At 40.7% G+C, this 22,691-nt stretch overlaps 2 protein-coding genes across 4 annotated transcripts in view; one reads left to right on the forward strand and one right to left on the reverse strand.

Moving 5' to 3' along the window:
* The window catches only part of dync1i1a (dynein cytoplasmic 1 intermediate chain 1a), a 129,920-nt gene extending 125,213 nt beyond the window's left edge, over positions 1-4,707 (reverse strand). For 2 of the 3 annotated variants that reach the window (XM_045709257.2, XM_014178483.3), the window contains exons 1-3: positions 4,271-4,707; positions 2,312-2,430; positions 2,025-2,139 (exon numbers count right to left, since the gene is read on the reverse strand). In XM_045709257.2, the coding sequence (XP_045565213.1) occupies positions 2,025-2,139; positions 2,312-2,416 (220 nt within the window). In that variant the 5' untranslated portion in view covers positions 2,417-2,430; positions 4,271-4,707. Of the gene's footprint in view, positions 1-2,024; positions 2,140-2,296; positions 2,431-4,270 lie in introns of all 3 variants that reach the window. The other variant, XM_045709256.2, reaches the window with a different exon arrangement.
* Positions 4,708-4,865: 158 nt separating this feature from the next.
* Positions 4,866-21,881, forward strand: pdk4 (pyruvate dehydrogenase kinase, isozyme 4). Its single transcript, XM_014178493.3, has 11 exons — positions 4,866-5,297; positions 6,186-6,327; positions 9,170-9,241; positions 9,646-9,830; positions 11,589-11,678; positions 12,624-12,701; positions 14,703-14,779; positions 14,934-15,032; positions 15,564-15,677; positions 16,039-16,152; positions 16,956-21,881. Exons 1-11 carry the CDS (start codon positions 5,183-5,185, stop codon positions 17,100-17,102), a joined length of 1,233 nt encoding a protein of 410 aa, XP_014033968.1. The 5' UTR covers positions 4,866-5,182; the 3' UTR covers positions 17,103-21,881.
* The last annotated feature ends 810 nt before the right edge of the window (positions 21,882-22,691 follow it).

Below are 22,691 nucleotides of genomic sequence, written 5' to 3' on the forward strand. Positions count from 1 at the left end.
AAAATACTTTAGTAAAAATACTTTAAAGTACTACAGAAAGTCGTTTTTTTGGGGGTATCTGCACTTCACTATTGATATGTTTGACTACTTTTACTTCACTACATTCCTAAAGAAAATAATGTACTTTTTACTCCATACATTTTCCCTGACACCCAAAAGTTCTCGTTACATTTTGAATGCTTAGCAGGACAGGAAAATGGTCTAATTCACACACTTATCAAGAGAACATCCCTGGTCATCACTACTGCCTCTGATCTGGTGGAGTCACTTAACACAAATGCTTCGTTTGTAAATGATGTCTGAGTTTTGGAGAGTGTTCCTGACTAGCCGTAAATAAATAAAACAAGAAAATTGTGCTGACTGGTTTGTATTAGGAATTTGAAATGATTTATACTTTTACTTTGAAACTTAAGTATATTTTAGAGATTACATTTACTTTTGATACTTAAGTATATTTAAAACCAAAAACTTGTACTTTTACTCAAGTAGTATTTTACTGGGTGACTTTCACTTTTACTTTAGTAATTTTCAATGAAGGTATCTTTACTTTTACTCAAGTATGGCTATTGGGTGCTTTTTCCACCACTGTATTTGGGTAGTGAGATATGTTTTCAAATGTTGTTAAGCCCATCATTTCAATATGAAATGTGGACGTTCTCCACATGTATTTGCATACAACAAATCCACCTCAATATCATAGGCTTGGGGAAACACCTGGGCATAGATGAAGTACTAATATAATACTAAGCCACACGTGAGGAAATAAATACATGTAAAAAACATGGGAAAGATAAGATGAAATGGGATATGTATGATACGGTTAGAACTTTATTTGAGAGAATGTGCATAGCCTAGGCAGCCGCTAGTGGGCGCCAGACCGCCACTATCGTCTAGGCTTTATATGCCCAGCCAGTAATACACTCGTTTCTCTCCGGCGACCGGTTTGTACTTAAAACATCCTCCAATCAGGCTGCAAAGGCTTCGGTTTTCTCCATAACTAGCTTTAATGGCGTACCGCCGGAATAAAACGAGAAAAAAAAGATGTGTATTGTCTTAATATAAAACAATGTTCCTATTTTCAGCCAATCAGGTTGCAGAAGTATGTTTACCCCTGGCTGAACGTGGGGTGCAACATCAGGAAGTAGCCCCTCTAGCAAGGTGGTGGGAAAATGTGTTTTATTAAGACAGTATGCATATTTTGAGGTTTTTTTCCCGGCAGCACGCCATTAAAACTAGTTAAGGAGGAAGCCGATGCCTTTGCAGCCTGAATTGAGGATGTTTTATGGACGAACCGGTCGCCGGGGGACATGAGTGTAACGTTAATACCAGTGGCTGCCTAGGCTAGAATGTGCAAAACATGAAGAATGAACTTTCACAGAAATGAAATTAATGGTATACATTTTTAAGATATACTATACTCAAATGTCAATTCAAAATATTTGCATTTATTTTGCAATAGACATTGTGAAGAAATAGAACAGTGAAATATGAAACATAATGATCATAATCATGATTACAGATTTATATTAGAGATGAGTAAAAGTAAAACTTACAAATATTGTTGCATGCAATCACACACTTGTTGCATGCAATCAAATAGTAGCAGACATGCTGTACACTGTTAACTTGTAGATACATAGTATGTAGATAATAAGATAGACATAACATTGCATTTTCTCCATTCCTGGCTCACCATCTACTGGATTTAGTGCATAGAAATATAATTTCTGGAGCAGTCAAATTGCTGTGGTCTGATGCGCTATGCCCATTCTAGTAATTTTACTACTATGAGTTGGTGGTAATTTCTTCCTCAAGTGAATAACTGTGTGTGATGTGCTAATTTGAGTTGGGTTTCTGGAGAGATGTGCAGTGTGTGTGTGTGTGTGTACCTAGTGGGATTTCTGAGGAGATGTGCAGTGTGTGTGTGTGTGTGTACCTAGTGGGGTTTCTGGGGAGATGTGCAGTGTGTCTGTGTACCTAGTGGGGGTTCTGGGGAGATGTGCAGTGTGTGTGTGTGTGTGTACCTAGTGATGGTTCTTGGGAGATGCCGATGCTCTGTAGGAGCGCCTCTGTCTCTCTGCGCTTCCGGTCCAAGTCAGAGTCCACTGGGGCAGCTTCAGCCTTCTGATGCGTCTCTGTCTACACACACACACACACACACACACACACACACACACACACACACACACACACACACACACTATATTAGCTTTGTAATAGTATGTTAGTGAGATGTAGGATTAGGTTTTTGTCTATGGACAGACAGGGATGAGCTTGAACAAGTGTGTCTACTCACTTTTTTCTTCCTTACCTCCTTCTTCCTCTCCTCCTCCTTCCTCTTCTTCTCCTCCCTGATCTGAGCTAGCCGCTGCTTTTTGCGCTCTAGCTGGGCTTTTAGGTCACTTTTGTCCGCCATTGTTTCCTATTGAGCTGGGAAAGAAGGAATGTCACACAACGATGCAATGTACCTTTGTAATATGGTCACAATTTAAGATGGTGTCTTTTTAGGTGACGTTGGTATGCCTACTGTTCTGCACTAGATAACTTCTACTGGGTGTGGCCTTAGGTTAAGTTGCTTTCTTTTTGGCCTGTAACCTGCTCCATAGTAAATAACATTGCAGGAGATAAATAAAGGAAAGGGAAAGGATACCTAGTCAGTTGTACAACTGAATGCATTCAACTGAAATGTGTCTTCCGCATTTAACCCAACCCCTCTGAATCAGAGAGGTGCGGAGGGCTGCCTTAATCGACATCCATGTCTAAGTGCATAATCTATCTGCATCTCCCTGTCAATGTATTGTGGTAGGGTCAATACTCAATAATCATACTTCACTTGAAGTCACCAATGCAAGGGCAAAGGGTGGCTAGTTTGGGAACAATATAAAAAATGTGAATATTAAATTATAGTAAAAGGACAATGACAACATAAGCAAGAGATTGCATCAAATTGATTCTTCCAAAACACGTCCAACTACAGTTTATGTGACATAAATAGACAGCATCATTGATGAAGGCAAATGTCTCTCCTTGGTAAGGGAATGCTGGGCTGAGCACACTGGAGGGAATTACATACAAAGAAAATATGTACTGAACAAACGTGGAGGATAAAGTAAAGTAAACGCTTTATTGAAATACTTAACAAAACAATTTAAATGACAAAAAGTCAAATAAGCAAAAAAAATTACAAGCCTCTGCTAGGTAAAGCCCCGCCTTATCTCAACTCACTGGTCACCATAGCAGCACCCACCCGTAGCACGCGCTCCAGCAGGTATATCTCACTGGTCACCCCTAAAGCCAATTCCTCCTTTGGCCGTCTCTCCTTCCAGTTCTCTGCTGCCAATGACTAGAACGAACTGCAAAAATCACTGAAACTGGAGACTCTTACCTCCCTCACTAGCTTTAAGCACCAGCTGTCAGAGCAGCTCACAGATCACTGCACCTGTGCATAGCTCATCTGTAAATAGCCCATCCCAACTACCTCATCCCCATACTGTATTTATTTATTTATCTTGCTCATTTGCACCCCAGTATCTCTGCTTGCACATTCATCTTCTGCACATCCTACCATTCTCCAGTGTTTAATTGCTATATTGTAATTACTTCGCCAACATGGCCTATTTATTGCCTTACCACTCTTATCCTACCTCATTTGCACACACTGTATATAGATTTTTCTACTGTATTATTGATTGTATGTTTGTTTACGCCATGTGTAACTCTGTGTTGTTGTATGTGTCGAACTGCTTTGCTTTATCTTGGCCAGGTCGCAGTTGCAAATGAGAACTTGTTCTCAACTAGCCTACCTGGTTAAATTAAAGGTGAAAAAAAAAAAAAAAAAAAAATGGCAATGCATGAAGACCTAGCCGGAGATATTACTATTCTATCGCTTAGGACAGAGCCTTACCACAGTATCTGGGAGTACTTGGCCTATCCACATGGGGTATTTAAAATGCACATGAGGGGGGGGTGGGGTTTTGAGGGTACTCCGGGCAGAGCGAAATTTAGTTGGTGGTACAGTAACCGAAAAGGGTTGGGAACCACTGATCTACAGTATGGTGATGATGCCTACAGTACTGCACTGAGGTGGGTAAGGTAAAGGATAAATTGGGTATCATTAGCAATGACGTCATTCTTCAGTGCGCTTCTTCTTCCCTTTATCCAAAACCATACAGAAACACCTCGCAAAATTAGCAAGTACACAAGCACAAATGACACATGCTACAAATGTACACAATTAGTTATTCTATTCCCTTGTAAAGACTTGTCATACCTGCTCTTTCTTTCCTTATGGATGATAATGATGATGATGATGCTGATGATGATGATGACGATGATGGTCACTTGCAAAGATACTGTATCACGCGACTGCTACACCCTCCGCAAATCACCACATTATTATCCTCCTCTAATGATATTGGAGCAGCAAACCTCGGATGTATGGTAAAAACAGGTCGTTTCAGTTTAGATGGTATTGCTGTCAATGGCTAAAATGAAACATATTCGCGCCAGATGACCAAAAGCAAATATAAAACAAGTGCATGCCATGATGCAGCATCTCCTCCTTCAGAGTATCAGAGGAAATCTTTCCCTACATCCTGTCAGAGCAATGTGCCGCTTTCAATTAGCTGTTACAATGTCGTCATCTACAGGCCATTTAGAGAAGTGGACGGGTACACGGCGTTCTCAGATTTACATGTATTATTTAACTCAACGAAACCAGTTTTTTTATATAATACAATCATTAATATTTTCATTGTATATTGTTTTGTTTGCACATGTTTCTTTCTTTCTAAACAACCACCTCCCCCCAAAAAACAAAGCGTAGTGTTCTTTCATTGGTCGAAGCCAATGCCAATCAAATCCAAACTTCATCAACAACAACTCAACACAGAGGTCGGTCTTGTGAAGAGCATTCGTGAATTCTGGAATATTGTTGCTTGTTAAAAGTTTAGGTGATGCAAAGACATTCGGCACTGTTCAGGAATGTGACTGTGTTTCATTGACAATTGTTTTGAATAATGTCAATTTAACGCTTTGATATTGCCCTTGGTGGCTAGCATTAGCCCGCTAGCTAGCGTCTTTACGTCTGAGAGACTGGAGCGTGCCGCTGGTGAAGAGAAAGGGCATCCTGGCTGACAACAATCGGACTGTCTCGGGACTTCAATTTTAATTTGTTGCAACTATGAGGTTAACTCAATTTTTGCTAAAGAACAGCTCCATACCGAAACAAGCATTAGTGGATAGGTTTTCCAAGTTCTCACCTTCGCCGCTGTCAATGAAACAATTCATAGACTTTGGTAAGTTTTCATCCCTGTCCTGTCATAATAACATAGCTAAACATTACAATACTGTGCAAAAATGTAGCAAGCAAGCTAAACATTACAATGACGTTACTGTGCAACATTGTAGCTTGCCTAACGTTCATTCTGAGTCCATAGCAGCTACGTGCAAAACAAGTGCCACTGGTTGCATTGTTTAAGTAGGGTAGCTAAGTCACTGACAGCTGTCAGTGTTCCCAGAGTACTGCAGTATGTGCCCTCTCTGATCACAGAGGAACTCTCTGCTGAAGCGTTGACAAACATTATTGTATTCAATTTTATCATGATACTGGTGGGTATGGCTGCATTCACAACAGTGGGGATGGCACCCATTGTATTGCCACTCTCCTGACAATAGATTGTTTACGGCTAGTTGCGGGACGAAACAAGGTCTCGTTGCAGGACTAAGCAACGTATTATAATGTGATAGATACCAAGCAAAGATATCCATCAATTGTAAAGCTGAGACTGTGATATTGAATCAAATCCCTCGTGACACTCACAGCCACTGTTAGTTAGATTCAGTTTTAACAAGTCACTAAAAGGTGGAAATTAAAACCTTTCTCCCTATCATGCTTTTCTGCTAGATAGCACTTGGTCCTGTTCTTAGGTGAAAACGTGACGTAATCCTTCTGCCAAAACAAACCAGTTCAATGTCTTCACATTGTCTTAAACATTTACACAGTAGTGTGTGTACTGTCTTGAGATTTCCAGTCAGTAATTTATCCCTGAGACTGAAACAGGGAGGGACTACCTCAACTGGTCCAATGAGAAAACAACATTTTTGTTTTCCATTGCAAAACGTTTTGCTGTGGTGTGCGCCTAATGAGTACAACCCAGATGTGTTCCTGTGTCATGTGACTGCAGGCTCGGCCAATGCTTGTGAGAAGACGTCTTTTGTGTTCCTGCGTCAGGAGCTTCCTGTCCGGCTGGCCAACATCATGAAGGAGATCGACTTCCTCCCTGACAAGCTTCTCAGCACCCCCTCACTACAGCTGCTACAGAGCTGGTAAATACAGCTGTAGCTTATACAACTCTATATCTCAGTGAATCTGTGCACCCCCTTACTACAGCAGCTACATCACCTATTATGAACCTTTACCCTACATATCACTGAATATTGTCCAATCCCCCTCCAGGCTGCAGACACACCACCTCACCTACACAGGCTGCAGGAGTGTGAGTGTGGATAGTACATCCTCTATATCTCACTGAGTCCAATCCCATTCCAGGCTGAAGAAACTACTTCATTTCACTGTGTAGCTGTGTGTGTGTGGAATAGTTACCTTACCACTGATGCAGGGTCACGGCATGGGTCAGATATTTTAGCATCCCTTGAATGGACTGGGAATAGAATAACTTGGTTCCTGGAAGGGTGTCTTCTAGCAAAAGCGTAAATATTCTTGACCCCTCCTTATATTTGACTGAATGCTGTGTGCTCCTCCTACAGAGAGCTGACCCTACTGTAAACATTACACTGCTTCATGCATTCGGTAGGACCGTCGGTATAGAATGTGGAGAATTGGATCACTCCCAGAGTATATTTTTCCCCTTACAGTTATTCCATTTATTTTACCAGGCAAATCAATTAAGAACAAATTCTTATTTACAATGACTGCCTGGCAAGAGGCCTCTGGTTGGGATTAAAAAAAGATCTGTTTGTACCTTTTAGCCAAGTCTCTGCTACAGTATGTTTGTTCCTTCATAGTTGTCAGAAATGATTATTGAACTTGTACGTTGCTCTCGGCGACACGTGTATGATCAAACCAATCAAATGTATCTTATAAAGCCCTTTTTACATCAGCAGTTGTAAAATATCTTATCTTGAAGAGCCATTTACTGAGGGTGATATTGCCTATTCCGACAGAGCCAACAGGATGTTATTATCCTGGCGACCATAACAGTGCATAGACTATCTTACTGAACTACTCTGCCCTAGTGAGGGGTATGGGGGGTGAGAGTTATGGGGGTCTCAAATCAAAGCACCACGTCCCTTAAACGGAGTGGTACATCTCATTTCTAGGGATGAGATGAAGGCCTACCCTGCGATGTAGGCTGCAGGTGCCAGCTGTCTCCGTCTCATATCTCTGTCTGTTAGGCAGGCTGCACAGGTGTACACAGACGCATGAATACACACACAATAACATACTCACTCTACACACTCGTACAAATGGATTTTCTTTTGTAGAGGCCTGAGGGCACACATTTAATGTGTTGTGAAATCTGTTATGAATGTCGTTTAAAATGTAAAATGTTTAAAATCTGTTATGAATGTTTTTAAAATGATATAAACTGCCTTCATTTTGCTGGACCCCAGGAAGAGTAGCTGCTGCCTTTGAAGGAACTAATGGGGATCCTTAATAAATACAAAATACAGGGACAATGTGGGCTGGAACACCATGTATCCTCACAGTGAAACAGGGGCTGTGCGCGACGTTGTTTGACGACCATCAGAAGTGTAGCCTAGAAACATGGAGGACTACAATGTGCATCAAGTCTATATTAGTGACAGTCAGATATTTTGTCAGTTAAAATGGGTACTTCCAAATATGTTCTCTTATTGAAACGGAATACTTTCCCAAAAATAAATGGAATTGATTGTTGAGTGCTAGGGCTGTGAAGGAATTGTTTAGGCTCTCCTAGTTAGGGAAAACCATCAGCTAACTAGAGTGTAATGTCAGGGAAAGTACAGCACAGTTGAAACTAGGGCAATAACTTAGTGTCTCTCTGATAGGTGGCCAGTACAGAACCCTATGTTCCAGCTTTATTATCAATGTAATGATATGGCAGATATATATGTCTAAAGTTAGCGTTCTGCGTCATCGCTACTCTATTAAGGTTATGTTCCGCTTTAGGCCGTGGGGTTTTTCCATCCACAATATTGATTTGGCACCATTTATTCGACTTGGCTAATGGTAGAGTAGTGGCCTGACGGCAACAACAAGCGTTAGTTAAACTTTGTAATTCAAGCTAGTTAGCCTAGTTGCAGCAGCTGTGTTAGTAAAGTGGGAGGGTTCAAGGTCAGTTGGTGGACAAAGAGGGTTTGAAAACAGTCAGCCACTGATCTCTCACCTAGCTTCCTGACTCAATCTGCACGTCACTGAAGTCGGGACAATTTAGTCTACAGTCTCTTAACTAGGCCATAATAGTGACTCCTCTGAACAAGCTAGTAGGCTAATAAGTAAGCTACTGAAATGCTTAGTGTTAACGTGTTAGGCCTACTTCCACTAGGTCAGAAGTATTTAGCGTGTGCTGTACAGAGAATATTCACATTTTGAGATGTTGAAAATGGTGAGGAATGTTTCAACATCAGAAGGAACATAACTTCCCAAATGGCACTCTATTCCCCGGGGCCCATAGGGCTCTGGTTAAAAGTAGTGCACTATATAGGGAATAGGTTGCCATTTGGGATGCATAATAGGCCTATCTCCAGCCACAAGTAGCCCTAGTTATTGTAGCATGTATAAATACCCCCATGTGGTTTTCATGGTCACCACGAGAGTCGGAGTCCGTTCCAAAATAGAAGTCTGAGATTTTTAAAGGTGGAACTCCAGGAGTCAAAAGTGATTTGCTAAAGGAAAGAAGTGATATTTTCCCTGGTTTCTGGCTTCTACACATACCTTTAGTTTCTGTCACCATGGGACTGAAATAAAGGTTTAATGAAGTACTCATAAACCCTTCATTATGCCTATGTAATTCATAAGCAAATGTCATGCTACACTCCCAAGCACTTTGCTTATAAATACTCTTTATGAATGCTCTGTAAAGCCTTTATAAATGTAGTTTGGTTTAAAGTAGCAGTATAGTTTCCCTGTGTAAACTAGCCTGTCTTCTGTGATCTATTCCTACAGGTATGCAACAAGTCTGATGGAGCTTGTGGGCTTCCTGGAGAAAGATCCTGATGATAAAGCGATCCTAAAGAAGTAAGTCAATTACACACAGTCATATCCAGCAGATAGGCCTACATCTCATTAGATGGACTCTCCAAAGTCAGTCATAGTTAATTCGGGTAAGGAAAGATAACATTTCTCTAATCTCTGCCTAACAATAGCCATCTATTCTAACTGAATAATAGATTATGGTTTTAATCTTGATCTGAAATGGAATGTGATATGATGGATTACCACGTCCACCATACCTCTGCTGCTGCTGAATTAGATCAATCATATTTTGAGCTGGTAGCAACCTCGCAGATGTTAGTGCGTTAATGACTGAATGACTATAGCTACTTTATTCATACCCAGAGGGAAAATTAGGATTGCAGACTATTGGAATAGAATGTGTGGAATTGTGAACTTTCGACCCAGCCTTTGCACTGTCTCCTCAGGTTCACTGAGACGCTGGTGAACGTCAGGAACCGTCACAACAACGTGGTCCCCACCATGGCCCAGGGCGTAGTGGAGTACAAGGAGGCTTTCGGCTCTGACCCTGTGACCAATCAGAACGTCCAATACTTCCTGGATCGCTTCTACATGAGCCGCATCTCCACCCGCATGCTCATGAACCAGCACTGTCAGTAACTATACTACATATATACTATACTACATATATACTCGTGGCCAAAAGTTTTGAGAATGACACAAATATTAATTTTCAAAGTCTGCTGCCTCAGTTTGTATGATGGCAATTTGCATATACTACAGAACGTTATGATGAGTGATCAGATGAATTGCAATTAATTGCAAAGTCCCTCTTTGCCATGCAAATTAACTGAATCCCCCAAAAAACATTTCCACTGCATTTCAGCCCTGCCACAAAAGGACCAGCTGACATCATGTCAGTGATTCTCTTGTTAACACAGGTGTGAGTGTTGATGAGGACAAGGCTGGAGATCACTCTGTCATGCTGATTGAGTTCGAATAAGACTGGAAGCTTCAAAAGGAGGGTGGTGCTTGGAATCATTGTTCTTCCTCTGTCAGCCATGGTTACCTGCAAGGAAACATGTGCCGTCATCATTGCTTTGCACAAAAAAGGGCTTCACAGGCAAGGATATTGCTGCCAGTAAGATTGCACCTAAATCAACCATTTATCAGATCATCAAGAACTTCAAGGAGAGCGGTTCAATTGTTGTGAAGAAGGCTTCAGGGCGCCCAAGAAAGTCCAGCAAGCGCCAGGACCGTCTCCTAAAGTTGATTCAGCTGCGGGATCGGGGCACCACCAATACAGAGCTTGCTCAAGAATGGCAGCAGGTAGGTGTGAGTGCATCTGCACGCACAGTGAGGCAAAGACTTGGAGGATGGCCTGATATAAAGAAGGGCAGTAAAGAAGCCACTTCTCTCCAGCAAAAACATCAGGGACAGACTGATATTCTGCAAAAGGTACAGGGATTGGACTGCTGAGGACTGGGGTAAAGTTATTTTCTCTGATGAATCCCCTTTCCGATTGTTTGGGGCATCCGGAAAAAAGCTTGTCCGGAGAAGACAAGGTGAGCGCTACCATCAGTCCTGTGTCATGCCAACAGTAAAGCATCCTGAGACCATTCATGTGTGGGGTAGCTTCTCAGTCAAGGGAGTGGGCTCACTCACAATTTTGCCTAAGAACACAGCCATGAATAAAGAATGGTACCAACACATCCTCCGAGAGCAAGTTCTCCCAACCATCCAGGAACAGTTTCGTGGTGAAAAATGCCTTTTCCAGCATGATGGAGCACCTTGCCATAAGGCAAAAGTGATAACTAAGTGGCTCGGGGAACAAAACATCGATATTTTGGGTCCATGGCCAGGAAACTCCCCAGACCTTAATACCATTGAGATCTTGTGGTCAATCCTCAAGAGGTGGGTAGACAAACAAAAACCCATAAATTCTGACAAACTCCAAGCATTGATTATGCAAGAATGGGCTGCCATCAGTCAGGATGTGGCCCAGAAGTTAATTGACAGCATGCCAGGGCGGATTGCAGAGGTCTTGAAAAAGAAGGGTCAACACTGCAAATATTGACTCTTTGCATCAACTTCATGTAATTGTCAATAAAAGCCTTTGACACTTATGAAATGCTTGTAATTATACTTCAGTATTCCATAGTAACATCTGGCAAAAATATCTAGACACTGAAGCAGCAAACTTTGGAAATTAATATTTGTCATTCTCAAAACTTTTGGCCACGACTGTACATCACCATGCTCATGAACCAGCACTGTCTGTAACTATATTACATCACCATGCTCATGAATCAGCACTAGTCACAGTAGGGCTGTGTACACAAAATACATACAGCATGCAAGTGTAGTTACCCAATGAGTCTGAATTTGTTGTTGTTATGTACCGCTTCAGCTCTCATCTTTGATGGAAGTGCCAACCCCGCCCATCCCAAGCACATTGGCACCATCGACCCCGACTGTGACGTGACAGAGGTGGTAAAAGGTACTGTCCCTCATCAGCTACACACACACCACACACACACACACACACACACACAGACGTACGATTTACAGGTGCAGTATCATTATTTAACCCTTTCCACTGCTCCAGTAGGTATGTCCTTTTCACCTTGATCTGCACAGTATCACATTTATTCTCATAATAAGAATAGAACTAAATGATGTGTAATAGTAATGCCTTTTAAATACAGAGGCAGACTGTTCTTCACCCACCTATTTCAACATCTACTCTGTGGTCACTGGTCATTAGCTGTTATGGTGACTAGAGTGAAAGTCACTGTACATTAGCTGTTATGGTGACTAGATTGAAAGTCACTGTACATTAGCTGTTATGGTGACTAGATTGAAAGTCACTGTACATTAGCTGTTATGGTGACTAGATTGAAAGTCAGTGGTGTTAAACCAAGTTTATTCACCCAAAGGGTCAGACAGCAGAACAGATAAACATGTTCCCACCAGCACAAGTAGATATACCCCAATTTAGGTGCAGTCTCCTCCTTCCCTCTAAAACATCTTTATTGTTAAGTGATGTGGGTAATAAACTGCTCCTTCTCCCTTAATCTGACCTCAGCTCCCATTCCTCACTAATCCACAGAGCTCCACCCTTATCAGTGACTGTAACCATGCGATTGCCTTTCCTTTACTCAGTGCATTCCCCTGGTTCATATCCAGCCTTAATTGACCCCTCCCCATACATTGTTCATACAGATAACCATTAACTTCTGGTGTATAAACCAGACTGTGGCCCTTCTCATTTCTGTAGGATACCTAATAATTAACAAAATGTCAGGTTTAGAAGTCAGAATAACAGCTAATCACCATAACAGCTAATCAGTGGTCATTAGCTGTTATAGTAACTAGATTGAAAGTCAGTGTTTTTCCTCCTGTGCTACAGTCCTTGTCTTTGTTTTGACTGTTTCTTCCCCAGATGCCTTCGATAGTTCCAAGATGCTCTGTGAGCAGTACTACCTGACCTCACCAGAGATTGACATCACACAAGTCAACGGTAAATCACATTCTATACAGGGTTATAGACCTGGGATCTGGAAGGTATTTGTTTTCCTTCAAATATTTTAGTTGCGCTTGGTTGAGCTGGCCTGGCTCAATTTACCCAATAGAATAGTCCCAGAAGTGCAACCTGGCCCAACTGACACTGTTGATGAGCTATATCAAACACTCAAAGTATTTGAAAGATTGTAAACACTATTTGGAGCCAAGTCTGTTTTGATACAACATTATTGCAGTCACATGCTTTAGTGTGCCAAGGGAAGCGAGAAGGGCCAGAGTAGCTTGAAGACGTTTCTCGTTCTCCTATTTCCAAATAGTACAATTTGGTTAGCAAGTGAGTTTTAGGCCGGGGGTTGTTAGAGAAGATTAGGTTTACAGAAACAATGAGGTTGTATTTGCATTGTGAGTTGTTTGGCCAGGTTTGATTTGAGTTTCTCTGCCCGTGGGTTGAGTATTCTTGATCTCATTCAATTCCTCTGGTCTACTCAATTCAGGGCGCAATTTGCAAAGTGTGTGTGTTTGTGTGTTGCTAGCTTGTGTGAGTGGTGTTAATAGATATTTAGCTGAACCATTTTTAGCAATTAACTCTGTTGCTTTAGTTGAACAGCGTGCAACAACTGTTTACTGGAGTGAGACTTTTCTGCATCTGAGGCATGTGTACATGTCTACAGAGAACCATTCTTTCATACACCTCACTTACACAGGTATAAATATTCACTTCTGTGTATCGCCCTGTGTTTAAAAAAAACTGCATGTCTAGGTTAAACACTGAGTGTACAAAACATTAGGAACACCTTCCCACTATTGAGTTGCAACTCCTTTTTTCAGAACAGCCTCAATATGTCGGTGCATACAAGGTGTTGAAAGCATTCCACAGGGATGCTGGCTCACGTTGACTCCAATGCATAGTTGTGATAATTTTGCAGGATGTCTTTTGGTTTGGTGGACCATTCTTGATATACACAGGAAACTGATGAGTGTGAAAAACCCAGCAGCGTTGCAGTTCTTGACACACTCAAACAGGTGCGTCTGACACCTACTACCATACCCCGTTCAAAGGCACTTAAATCTTTTGTCTTGCCTGTTCACCCTCTGAATGGCACACATACACGTATCACAATGTCTCAAACCCTTCTTTAACCAGTCTCCCCCCCTTCATCTACACTGATTGAAGTGAATTGGATTTAACAAGTGACATCAATAAAAGATCATAGCTTTTACTTGGATTTACCTGGTCAGTTTGTCATGGAAAAAGCAGGTGTTTCTAATGTTTTGTACAGGACAATAGCACCACTTGAAAGGTCAAACCATGACTTTGATAAATATTTTATTGTAGGTAGAGGGAAATGATAATCGTTGCTAAAACAAGAACAGATCGAGACATCACTTGGTGCCTAAACTTTCAAAACGCGCCAGCCATAAAATATCAATGGGCTGCACAGTCTAGCCTACGTCTGATGCATTACAGTGGGGGTGTGGACAGTCACATCAGCCATAATGATTCATCAAAAATGTTATGTCATAGTTTGCCTTTGGTCATTGTGCACCAAATCAAGCACCCATCAGTCTCTTATCTCTCCAGTCAGCAGCGGAACAGAACAGCAACAAGCCCCTTGCTACAGGCTTAGTCTTGTCGCCAGGCAGACTTCTCCTCTCTCAGTGAACCGTCTAAGTCTCAGTAACAAACCTCCGTTCACCCACATTCAGCTGTTTAACAGTCACCATGTTACATAAGCCTTAAAAAAGCTAAACAATGTCTATTCATGGTTTTAGCTGGTAGCAACCTCATCCCCAGGCTATAGGCTATCAGAAGTGTCTGAGGACGTAATTACGTTGGTAGAATAGTCAATTATGTATTTCATAGTGATTATTGAGTTCATTTGTGCATTTGCAATAAGAAGGGAAAGTTGTTTTGTTTCTAGTAACTCCTATCCTCAGTTGTGTATGTTATACATTTGCAGTCATGTTTGGTTTGGAGTAATCCTCAGTTTTTCCTCAGCCAAAGGTCCTGACCAGCCACTTCGTATTGTCTATGTGCCTTCCCATCTCTACCACATGCTGTTTGAGCTCTTCAAGGTACACCAAACATTTACCTTCTACTGTATAAACATTTCATTACACGTGTGAGGGAGCCTACGGCGGACGCTACTACATATGATTTGGTTACATTAGCTCAATCTGATTTATATTACTTTGTCATTTCCTCAAGCAATGTTTGTTTTGTTTCCAGAACGCCATGAGAGCAACAGTGGAGACTCATGAAACGGCCCTGCATCTCCCGCCGGTCAAAGTTCGGGTCTCACTGGGCAGTGAAGACCTGACAATCAAGGTAAACACAGGCTCAGAGTATTCACCCTTACAATGAATGATATGCATTGTGCTCATTGCAGTACATTGACTTTTATTTTTAAATGAGAAGTTTAATAGTCACAGAGTTTTAGGAGTAATTGGAGTATAGACATTACATTTGAAATGGCTCTACTTTTGGAACTTCTGTGAGTGTAAAGTTGTTACTGTTAATTTTTGTTTATTATCTACTTCACTTGCGTTGGCAATGTTAACATGTTTCCCATGCTAATAAAGCCATTTAATTGAGTACAGTGAACCTTCAGCTCTGAGCCCCAACAATATACATTTGTTCAAAAGTAGTGTATGGCCATCCAACACACTTCCACAGATGCAGGGTGGAAATAATGCCATGGGATGTAGAAGCCTACTGTACAGTTTAATGTGTATATTTTGTGTATGAATACACTGTACCATAGATTTCCTCCCGTGGTTGTTCTGTAGGTGCTATACGATGATACAACAGGAAGATCAGAGTGGAACAGAGCTGTAACGTTGTTGGTGTTGTTTCTAGATATCAGATCGAGGAGGTGGAGTTCCCCTGAGGAAGATAGAGCGTTTGTTCAGCTACATGTACTCCACCGCTCCCAGCCCCGTCGATATTGACAACTCACGCAACGCTCCACTGGTGAGACCCTGTCCTGGTGCCACTGAACATGAAAGATTTTACTGGCAGTCAGGTTAATAAGTCAGATTTAATACACTGGAGCACAACATTCGGTAGAACATGATCTATGACTGCAGTTTGATCACATGTTAGAGGCATGTAAGGCTGTTTATTTCATTTCAGCTCAAATGTAAATTGTGATCATTTTATACTGACTAAAGTGTAAACTGCAAGCGAACACGGTTGTAAATTAGCAGAATTACAAACTGGACCAGTCATTCGTTGCCCAGGGTTTAAAGTGTAACTGAATGCTTGTCTACTATAGTACTGTGACAGTCAGTTCAGAGTGAGTTTTTAACTCTGTGTCCCTGGCTTTCTGTAGGCTGGTTTCGGCTACGGTCTTCCCATCTCCCGTCTCTATGCCAAGTACTTCCAGGGAGACCTGCAGCTCTACTCCATGGAGGGATACGGGACGTCAGCTGTCATCTACCTGAAGGTAACACTTATACGAATGGAATGTGTTACTTCAACAGTTGTCTTATTCTAGATAATTGAACCTCTAAATCAAGGTTCCCCCATTTTGGCCCTCAATTTGTATTTTTTTTTTGCATTTTTTTTTTTACAATTTTCATTTTTGGACGTAAGACTGTAAAAACACCAGTTATTTAAATTTTTGAAAACTGTACCCAAGTATTCCCAAGCCTAATAGAGACACGTGATCGTATACGGTCGTATAAGGTTTTAAATGATCATGTTTTTGTCAAACATCTGTTTGGCCTTGTGATCAAATTGAGTCTACAAATTATTTGGAATTGTGTTCCGGCCCTCCGACCATCCGCTCACGGAAAAATTGTCCCACAGCTGAATCTAGTTGATGATCCCTGCTCTATACAACGTTGGCGTTTTTGAAAGTCTGAAATAAGTTTGTAAAGGTTCATTCTCTGAATGGTGGAAGACTCATCATGTGATAGAAATAGAGCCTTGTCTTCAGAATCTGTTGCAACAGGAGGGAATGCGTAGGACAATGAGCAGCAGTATTTCCGGTGTTTGGGTTTTCGTCACTGGTTATTTGGCGAAGGTGTGCTTAGACGGACTGCTTTGCATGTGTTGAAATTAGCGGAAGGGGGGAGGGCTTTGGCTGAGTTCTCTTTTGCGAGGGTGGCGACTTCGCAAATCAGAACTCCCAATTTCTAACACCCAGAACTAAATCACCTAGCTCACCAAATTCTGTGAGATTTTAGTTTTGGGTTACCCAAGATTACATCTAACCTACCACTCCACTCTGTGCTCCATTAACAGGCCTTGTCCTCAGATTCTGTGGAAAGACTTCCTGTTTACAACCAGTCAGCCATAAGGCATTACCAGACGAGCAACGAGGCGGATGACTGGTGCATGCCCAGCAAGGATCCCAAGAAGCTGGGGAAGTATGAGAGGAGAAGTCAATAGGGGTGTAACGGTACACGTGTTCGTACCAAACCGTTCGGTAGGGGGCCTCGGTTCAGTCTGCACTCAACCTGAATGAATACATTTCATAAAATATATACAAAATAAAAGGCCTATAGGCTATGCCTATGCTGCGTTGTAGGCCGGTGCCTCGTAAATTTGAGCTGAATTATTTTTTTTTTTGATTTTTTTTTTTAGGGCTATTCTGTTAAAACAACTAGAGCCTATGTGCACATTGAAATCTTAATTGGCGCATTTCAAACTGTCCTTTTGTGAGGCGCAGCCAGGAACTAGTTCTGTACGATGGCGAGTGGTGGGGTGGATAAACCAGGAGGATCCTCCATCGTTTAAATCTACAGTTTGGGAACGTTTTGGCATCCCAGTAGATCACAATGGTGACGTACAGAGAGTTGTGGATAAGACTTTAACAGTATGTCGCCACTGCTCAATGAGAATAGGCTATCCAGCTGCCAACACCTCAAATATGTTGACACATTTATGCCGACGTCACAAGACGGAAATGGAAAGAAACAACCCAAAATCACCTCCCCTCTGCATTCAAGCAGCCCTTGGGAACTGGTTCTGACCGGCCAAAAATGACTAGAGCAATAAGTAGGCTGTGTTTATTTTTTACAGGCTTTGGTTTAAAGCCGCGCCCGTTCTCAGTGGTTGAGAATAGGGAATTCCAGCACCTTGTAAAAGTGCTCGAGCCACGTTATGAACTTCCCTCTTGCACCCATTTCAGCAAACAGGTCATACCCGCTCTATATAAGCAAGCCACAGTTTTCTAGGAATTGGCCAATGCACCCTGTGTTGCGATTACTTAAGTGACAGCCCATTACCTTACCCCGGAGTGGGAGATACCGTGCTACAGACACTTACCCTTTATGAGAAATCACAAGTGCGCATCTGGGACTAAATGTATGACTTCACAACTGGTAAATTCCCACCTCCCACATGGTTACAAATGCAGCATTAGTGTGAAAACGTGAGCATCAGTGTGAAAACGTAATTTTCCTGCTGTACCGAAACCAAACCGTGACCCCAAAACCGCAATACATACCGAACCGTGGATTTGGTGAACCGTTACACCCCTAGAAGTTAACCAAACAGACTGAACTAGCAGGAAGAACAAAGGAGGAAGACAGAAGGAGGATCAAACTGACAGAAGGTACACAGTTGTACCTACATCTATTACTGTGTGTGAGAGAGATGTGGATTCCTCTCGCCATGGATTCCTCTCGCAATGGATATTCTCATACATTCACTTGAAGTGGAAAAACACATCACTGTCGGAGGCGTTTCAATGGCAATACCAGGATCTCTATTCAATAAGCGACTTGATGAATGTTAGTTAGAAACAGGGTCGTACATTACACAATCATCTTTCCTTTTGGTTATAATTTAACCACACGTTTCACTTATTTATTCCACTCACTTATTTTAACGTTATTACACAGCGTAAAAAGCTAGCGTTTTGCTTATTATTAAAAGGTAAATGTTTAACGATAATTTCATTTATCAAGACTGAATTAGGTTAGTACATCTTATATCACAGTACTATAATCTGTGATACATTTTTAAAATGTGAATTTAGTTCTTAACTCTTCACTCACAGCTACGGTTTGCAGCTAGGACACTGAGCTCCATGGACAGACAGAAACAGATGTTAAGGCCATGCTGTCAGTCAAGGGATTTTCTTTGGTTACCCTTCTACTACAGAATGTTCTGTAGAAGGGGTGGGGGGGGGGGGTACATAGCAGCCTCCGACTCATCTCTGAACAATAAATATTGTTTGGCGCACACTGTAGACTGTTTAGTTTCAGCTCTGAGCATGTCACTTTCTACCCCTCACAAATATTTGTCCACCTCGAACTTTTAGACAATTTATCTACAATGTTTTTGGTCCTAAAGGGATTTTATTTGGGTTCCCCATCAACTGTTTTTCTTGGTGCCATTTTGAGTACCACCCTGGCTTCCAAGGTCCATTCAAGGTTTCCTATAAAGAATGTAGATATTGAAGTATTGTAGTGGCCAACTGACTTTTAAAATAAGTTATGTGAATATTGAGAACTTTATTTCTAACATTTAACTCAATTTTGTAGATTTACTAAAATTATTTCATTTTAGAGGCCGGCTAGGTCTTCCATGCATTAAGTATTTATTGAATAATGTGTGCCAGAGAGCAAAATGGGAGTATTATCACATTTCTGTGATTAGGGACACAGACTGAGTTCAATCAAATATTTGTCATTCAATTATTAATGAATTTCATTCCCTGGTATTCACTAAGAAAAGTCACGTATTACTTTACCAATAAGAACTTCCATAAGACAATATGTACAGTTACTTACATTTAACCCAATAACGGCTATGTACAGTGCCTTCAGACAGTACTCACACCCCTTGACTTTTTCCACATTTGATGTGTTACAAAGTGGGTTTAAAATGTTTTTAACCGTCATTGTTTTGTCAACGATCACAAAATATTCTAATATCAAAGTAAAAAATATTTATTTTTTTATTAGATAAGTATTCAACCCTGAGTCAATACATATTAGAATCACTTTTGGCAGCAATTACAGTGTTAGTGTGTTTTTCTGGGTAAGTCTCTAAATGCTTTGCAAACCTGGATTGTACAATATTTGCCCATTATTCATTTAAAAATTCGTCAAGCTCAATGTCGTCTTGGTAAGTGTATATTTGGCCTTGTGCTTTAGGTTATTGTCCTGCCGAAAAGTGGATTTGTCTCCCAGTGTCTGTTGGAAAGCAGACTGAACCAGGTTTTCCTCTAGGATTTTGCCTGTGCTTAGCTCTGTTCCTTTTTTTTTATTATCCTAAAAAACTCCCTAGTCCTTGCCGATGACAAGCATACCCATAACATGATACAGCCACCACCATGCTTAAAAATATGAAGATTGGTACTCAGTGATTGTGTTGGCTTCATGGTGAAATCCCTGAGTGGTTTCCTTCCTCTCAGTCAACTGAGTTAGGAAGGACGCCTGTATCTTTGTAGTGACTGGGTGTATTGATACGCCATCCAAAGTGTAATTATTAATAACTTCACCATGTTCAAAGGGATATTCAATGTCTGCATTTCTTTATTTTTACCCATTTACCAATAGTTGCCCTTCTTTGTGAGGCATTGGAAAACCTGCCTGGTCTTGAATCTGTGTTTGAAATTCACTGCTCGACTGAGGGATCTTACAGATAATTGTATGTGTGAGGTACAGAGATGGGGTAGTCATTCAAAAATCATGTTAAACACTATTATTGCACACAGTGAGTCCATGCAACTTATTACGACTAAGCAAATGTTTACTCCTGAACTTATTTAGGCTTGCCATGACAAAGGGGTTGAAAACTTATTGACTCAAGACATTTCAGTTTTTCATATATTTATAAACATTTCTAAAAACATAATTCCACTTTGACATTATGGTGTAGTGTGTGTAGATCTGTGACTCAATCATAATTTAATACATTTTAAATTCAGGCTGTAACAACAAAAAGTCAATGGTTGTGAATACTTTCTGAAGGCACTTTTATTTTGTAATCAGTCTTTTTGTGCATTGAAAAAAAATTATGGTTTGAGACTAAACGAACACTGAAGTGGAAACGTCTTCAACGCTGAACTGTTCAAAATGTTTTTTTTTTTTTACCATCTATGGTTTTAAAATCACACGTTCTCAGGATGTTGAAGGCATTTCATATTTTTTCTGGTATCACCTTAAGTGCTGTGTGATGTCATTAAACTGACATGGGAGGAGCTATCAATCAGCTGAAGCTGTTGATTTGACATCTAACGCTGTGGGCCAAAGTCCTGACTGGCGCACATAACCTATTCCTGATGACATGAATAATGATTTACAGTATTTGTTTTATGGGCAGCCATCTTATGTCAGGATTTCAGTCTATATGGATTTTAAGGGAATTGAGTGAATATTTTAAACGTCTTTAGGTTCAATAAAATGCAACTCTTTATGTAATATGTAGTTCTCCCTCTGCCTTTTTGTGCCAATGCCAAACAAATGTGCCTGCAGTGCTTCCATTTAGCAGCCTTTTTGCATGTGCTTTAGTCAAAAAATTGTTGTTACCATAATCCTATCCACTAACTAAAGTATTATTAATGCACTCCTGTACACATTTTGTTTTCTTGATTTAGTTAGGTTTTCATTAAGAAGGAACCAAACAACAATGTAAGGGTTGATGATCAGTGTTTTCCCTCATGGCTATTTTATCCTATAATTTTCTCATCTTAGACGCTTAACACCGATCGTTAGGAACGTGGGGAAGGTTCTCACAGTACAGTCAAGTTTACCAGTCAAATGGCCCTGTAGATAACTGTCAATCAGGCTGAACACTGATATAATACATTTAACACTTATCCTGTTCTGACAGTCAGTGGTGAACTTGACCCCTCTGGTGACCTCTATGTACCCTGACCAAGCCTGCATTCTAAAGGCCTCTACAGTACTGTACTGCCAGGCTACCCGCAGCCAGTGTGTGTGTGTGTCTGAGTGTTTGTTGACAACACACATCTTTTCACACAATGCAATCAGTTGATCTACTGTATGGGATAATAAGACATGTGAAAGCTGTTCTGATGTATATGAAATATCTTCATGATCACTGCTTGTATGTGTATAGTAATGCCCTGGCTGCTACCTGTTCTACAGTACGCTATGAGCTATTCTAGAGCTTTCTGTTAGAGCATGCTTCCTAGTCCCCCCTACCAGATTAGTTCTTTAAAAACTACAATAAACAAAATAGGAAATGTGACTGGCGTGTCCTTGTTTTGTGTTATAACCTGAATAATATATTGACAATTTGATTAGAGATTTGTAATATCACCTTTAACAATACAATGGTGTTTGACTATTTCAAATTTAGTTTAACTTAATGGAATCTAGGAGTAATATATTACATGAAATGGATTAAAATAATGTTCACTGAAATTCAAGACAATAATTCCTTTCTATTTGTGGTCCATAACCTTTCTATCCCTGTTATGTAGCTAGCTGCTTTCTAGACCATCCTCCTGTTCTAACAGCTTGTACTTCCATCCTGTCAGGTATTTTCATTATCTGTATTGTCTACTTGTTGAATGTTAGTTTTGATTTGTGGTTGTTTGTCTTGTTAATTGGTGTTGGACCCCAGCTAGTGTTACGGCGCTAATGGGAATCCTAATATAAATTACTCAGTGTAAAAATATGTAAGTACTACTTAAGTAGTTATTTTGGGTATTTATATTTGACAACTTTTACTTCACTACATTCCAAAAGAAAATAATGAACTTTCTACTCCATACACTTTCCCTAACACCCAAAAGTAGTCGTTACATTTTGAATGCTTAGCAGGACAGGAACATTGTCTAATTCATGAAAATCCCTGGTCATTCCTACTGCATCTGATCTGGCAGACTGACTAAACACATGCTTATTTTGTAAGTTATGTCAGTGTTGTGTGCCCCTGGCTATCCGTAAATAAAAAATAAAAAAACCGTGCCGTCTGGTTTGCTTAATACAAGTAATCTGAAGTTTTCTACTTAAGTATATTTTAGGAATTACATTTACTTTTGATACTTAAGTA

Source organism: Salmo salar, chromosome 27 (genome assembly GCF_965601325.2).
Source record: "Salmo salar chromosome 27, fSalSal1, whole genome shotgun sequence".
Lineage (NCBI taxonomy): Eukaryota > Metazoa > Chordata > Actinopteri > Salmoniformes > Salmonidae > Salmo > Salmo salar.

Coding starts and splice junctions, on each gene's coding strand:
- pdk4 (XM_014178493.3), top strand. CDS start 5,183: ATGAGGTTAACTCAATTTTTGCTAAAGAACAGCTCCATACCGAAACAA. Junction 14,780..14,933: donor TGCTGTTTGAGCTCTTCAAG/GTACACCAAACA, acceptor TTTTGTTTCCAG/AACGCCATGAGAGCAACAGT. Junction 15,678..16,038: donor ACTCACGCAACGCTCCACTG/GTGAGACCCTGT, acceptor GGCTTTCTGTAG/GCTGGTTTCGGCTACGGTCT.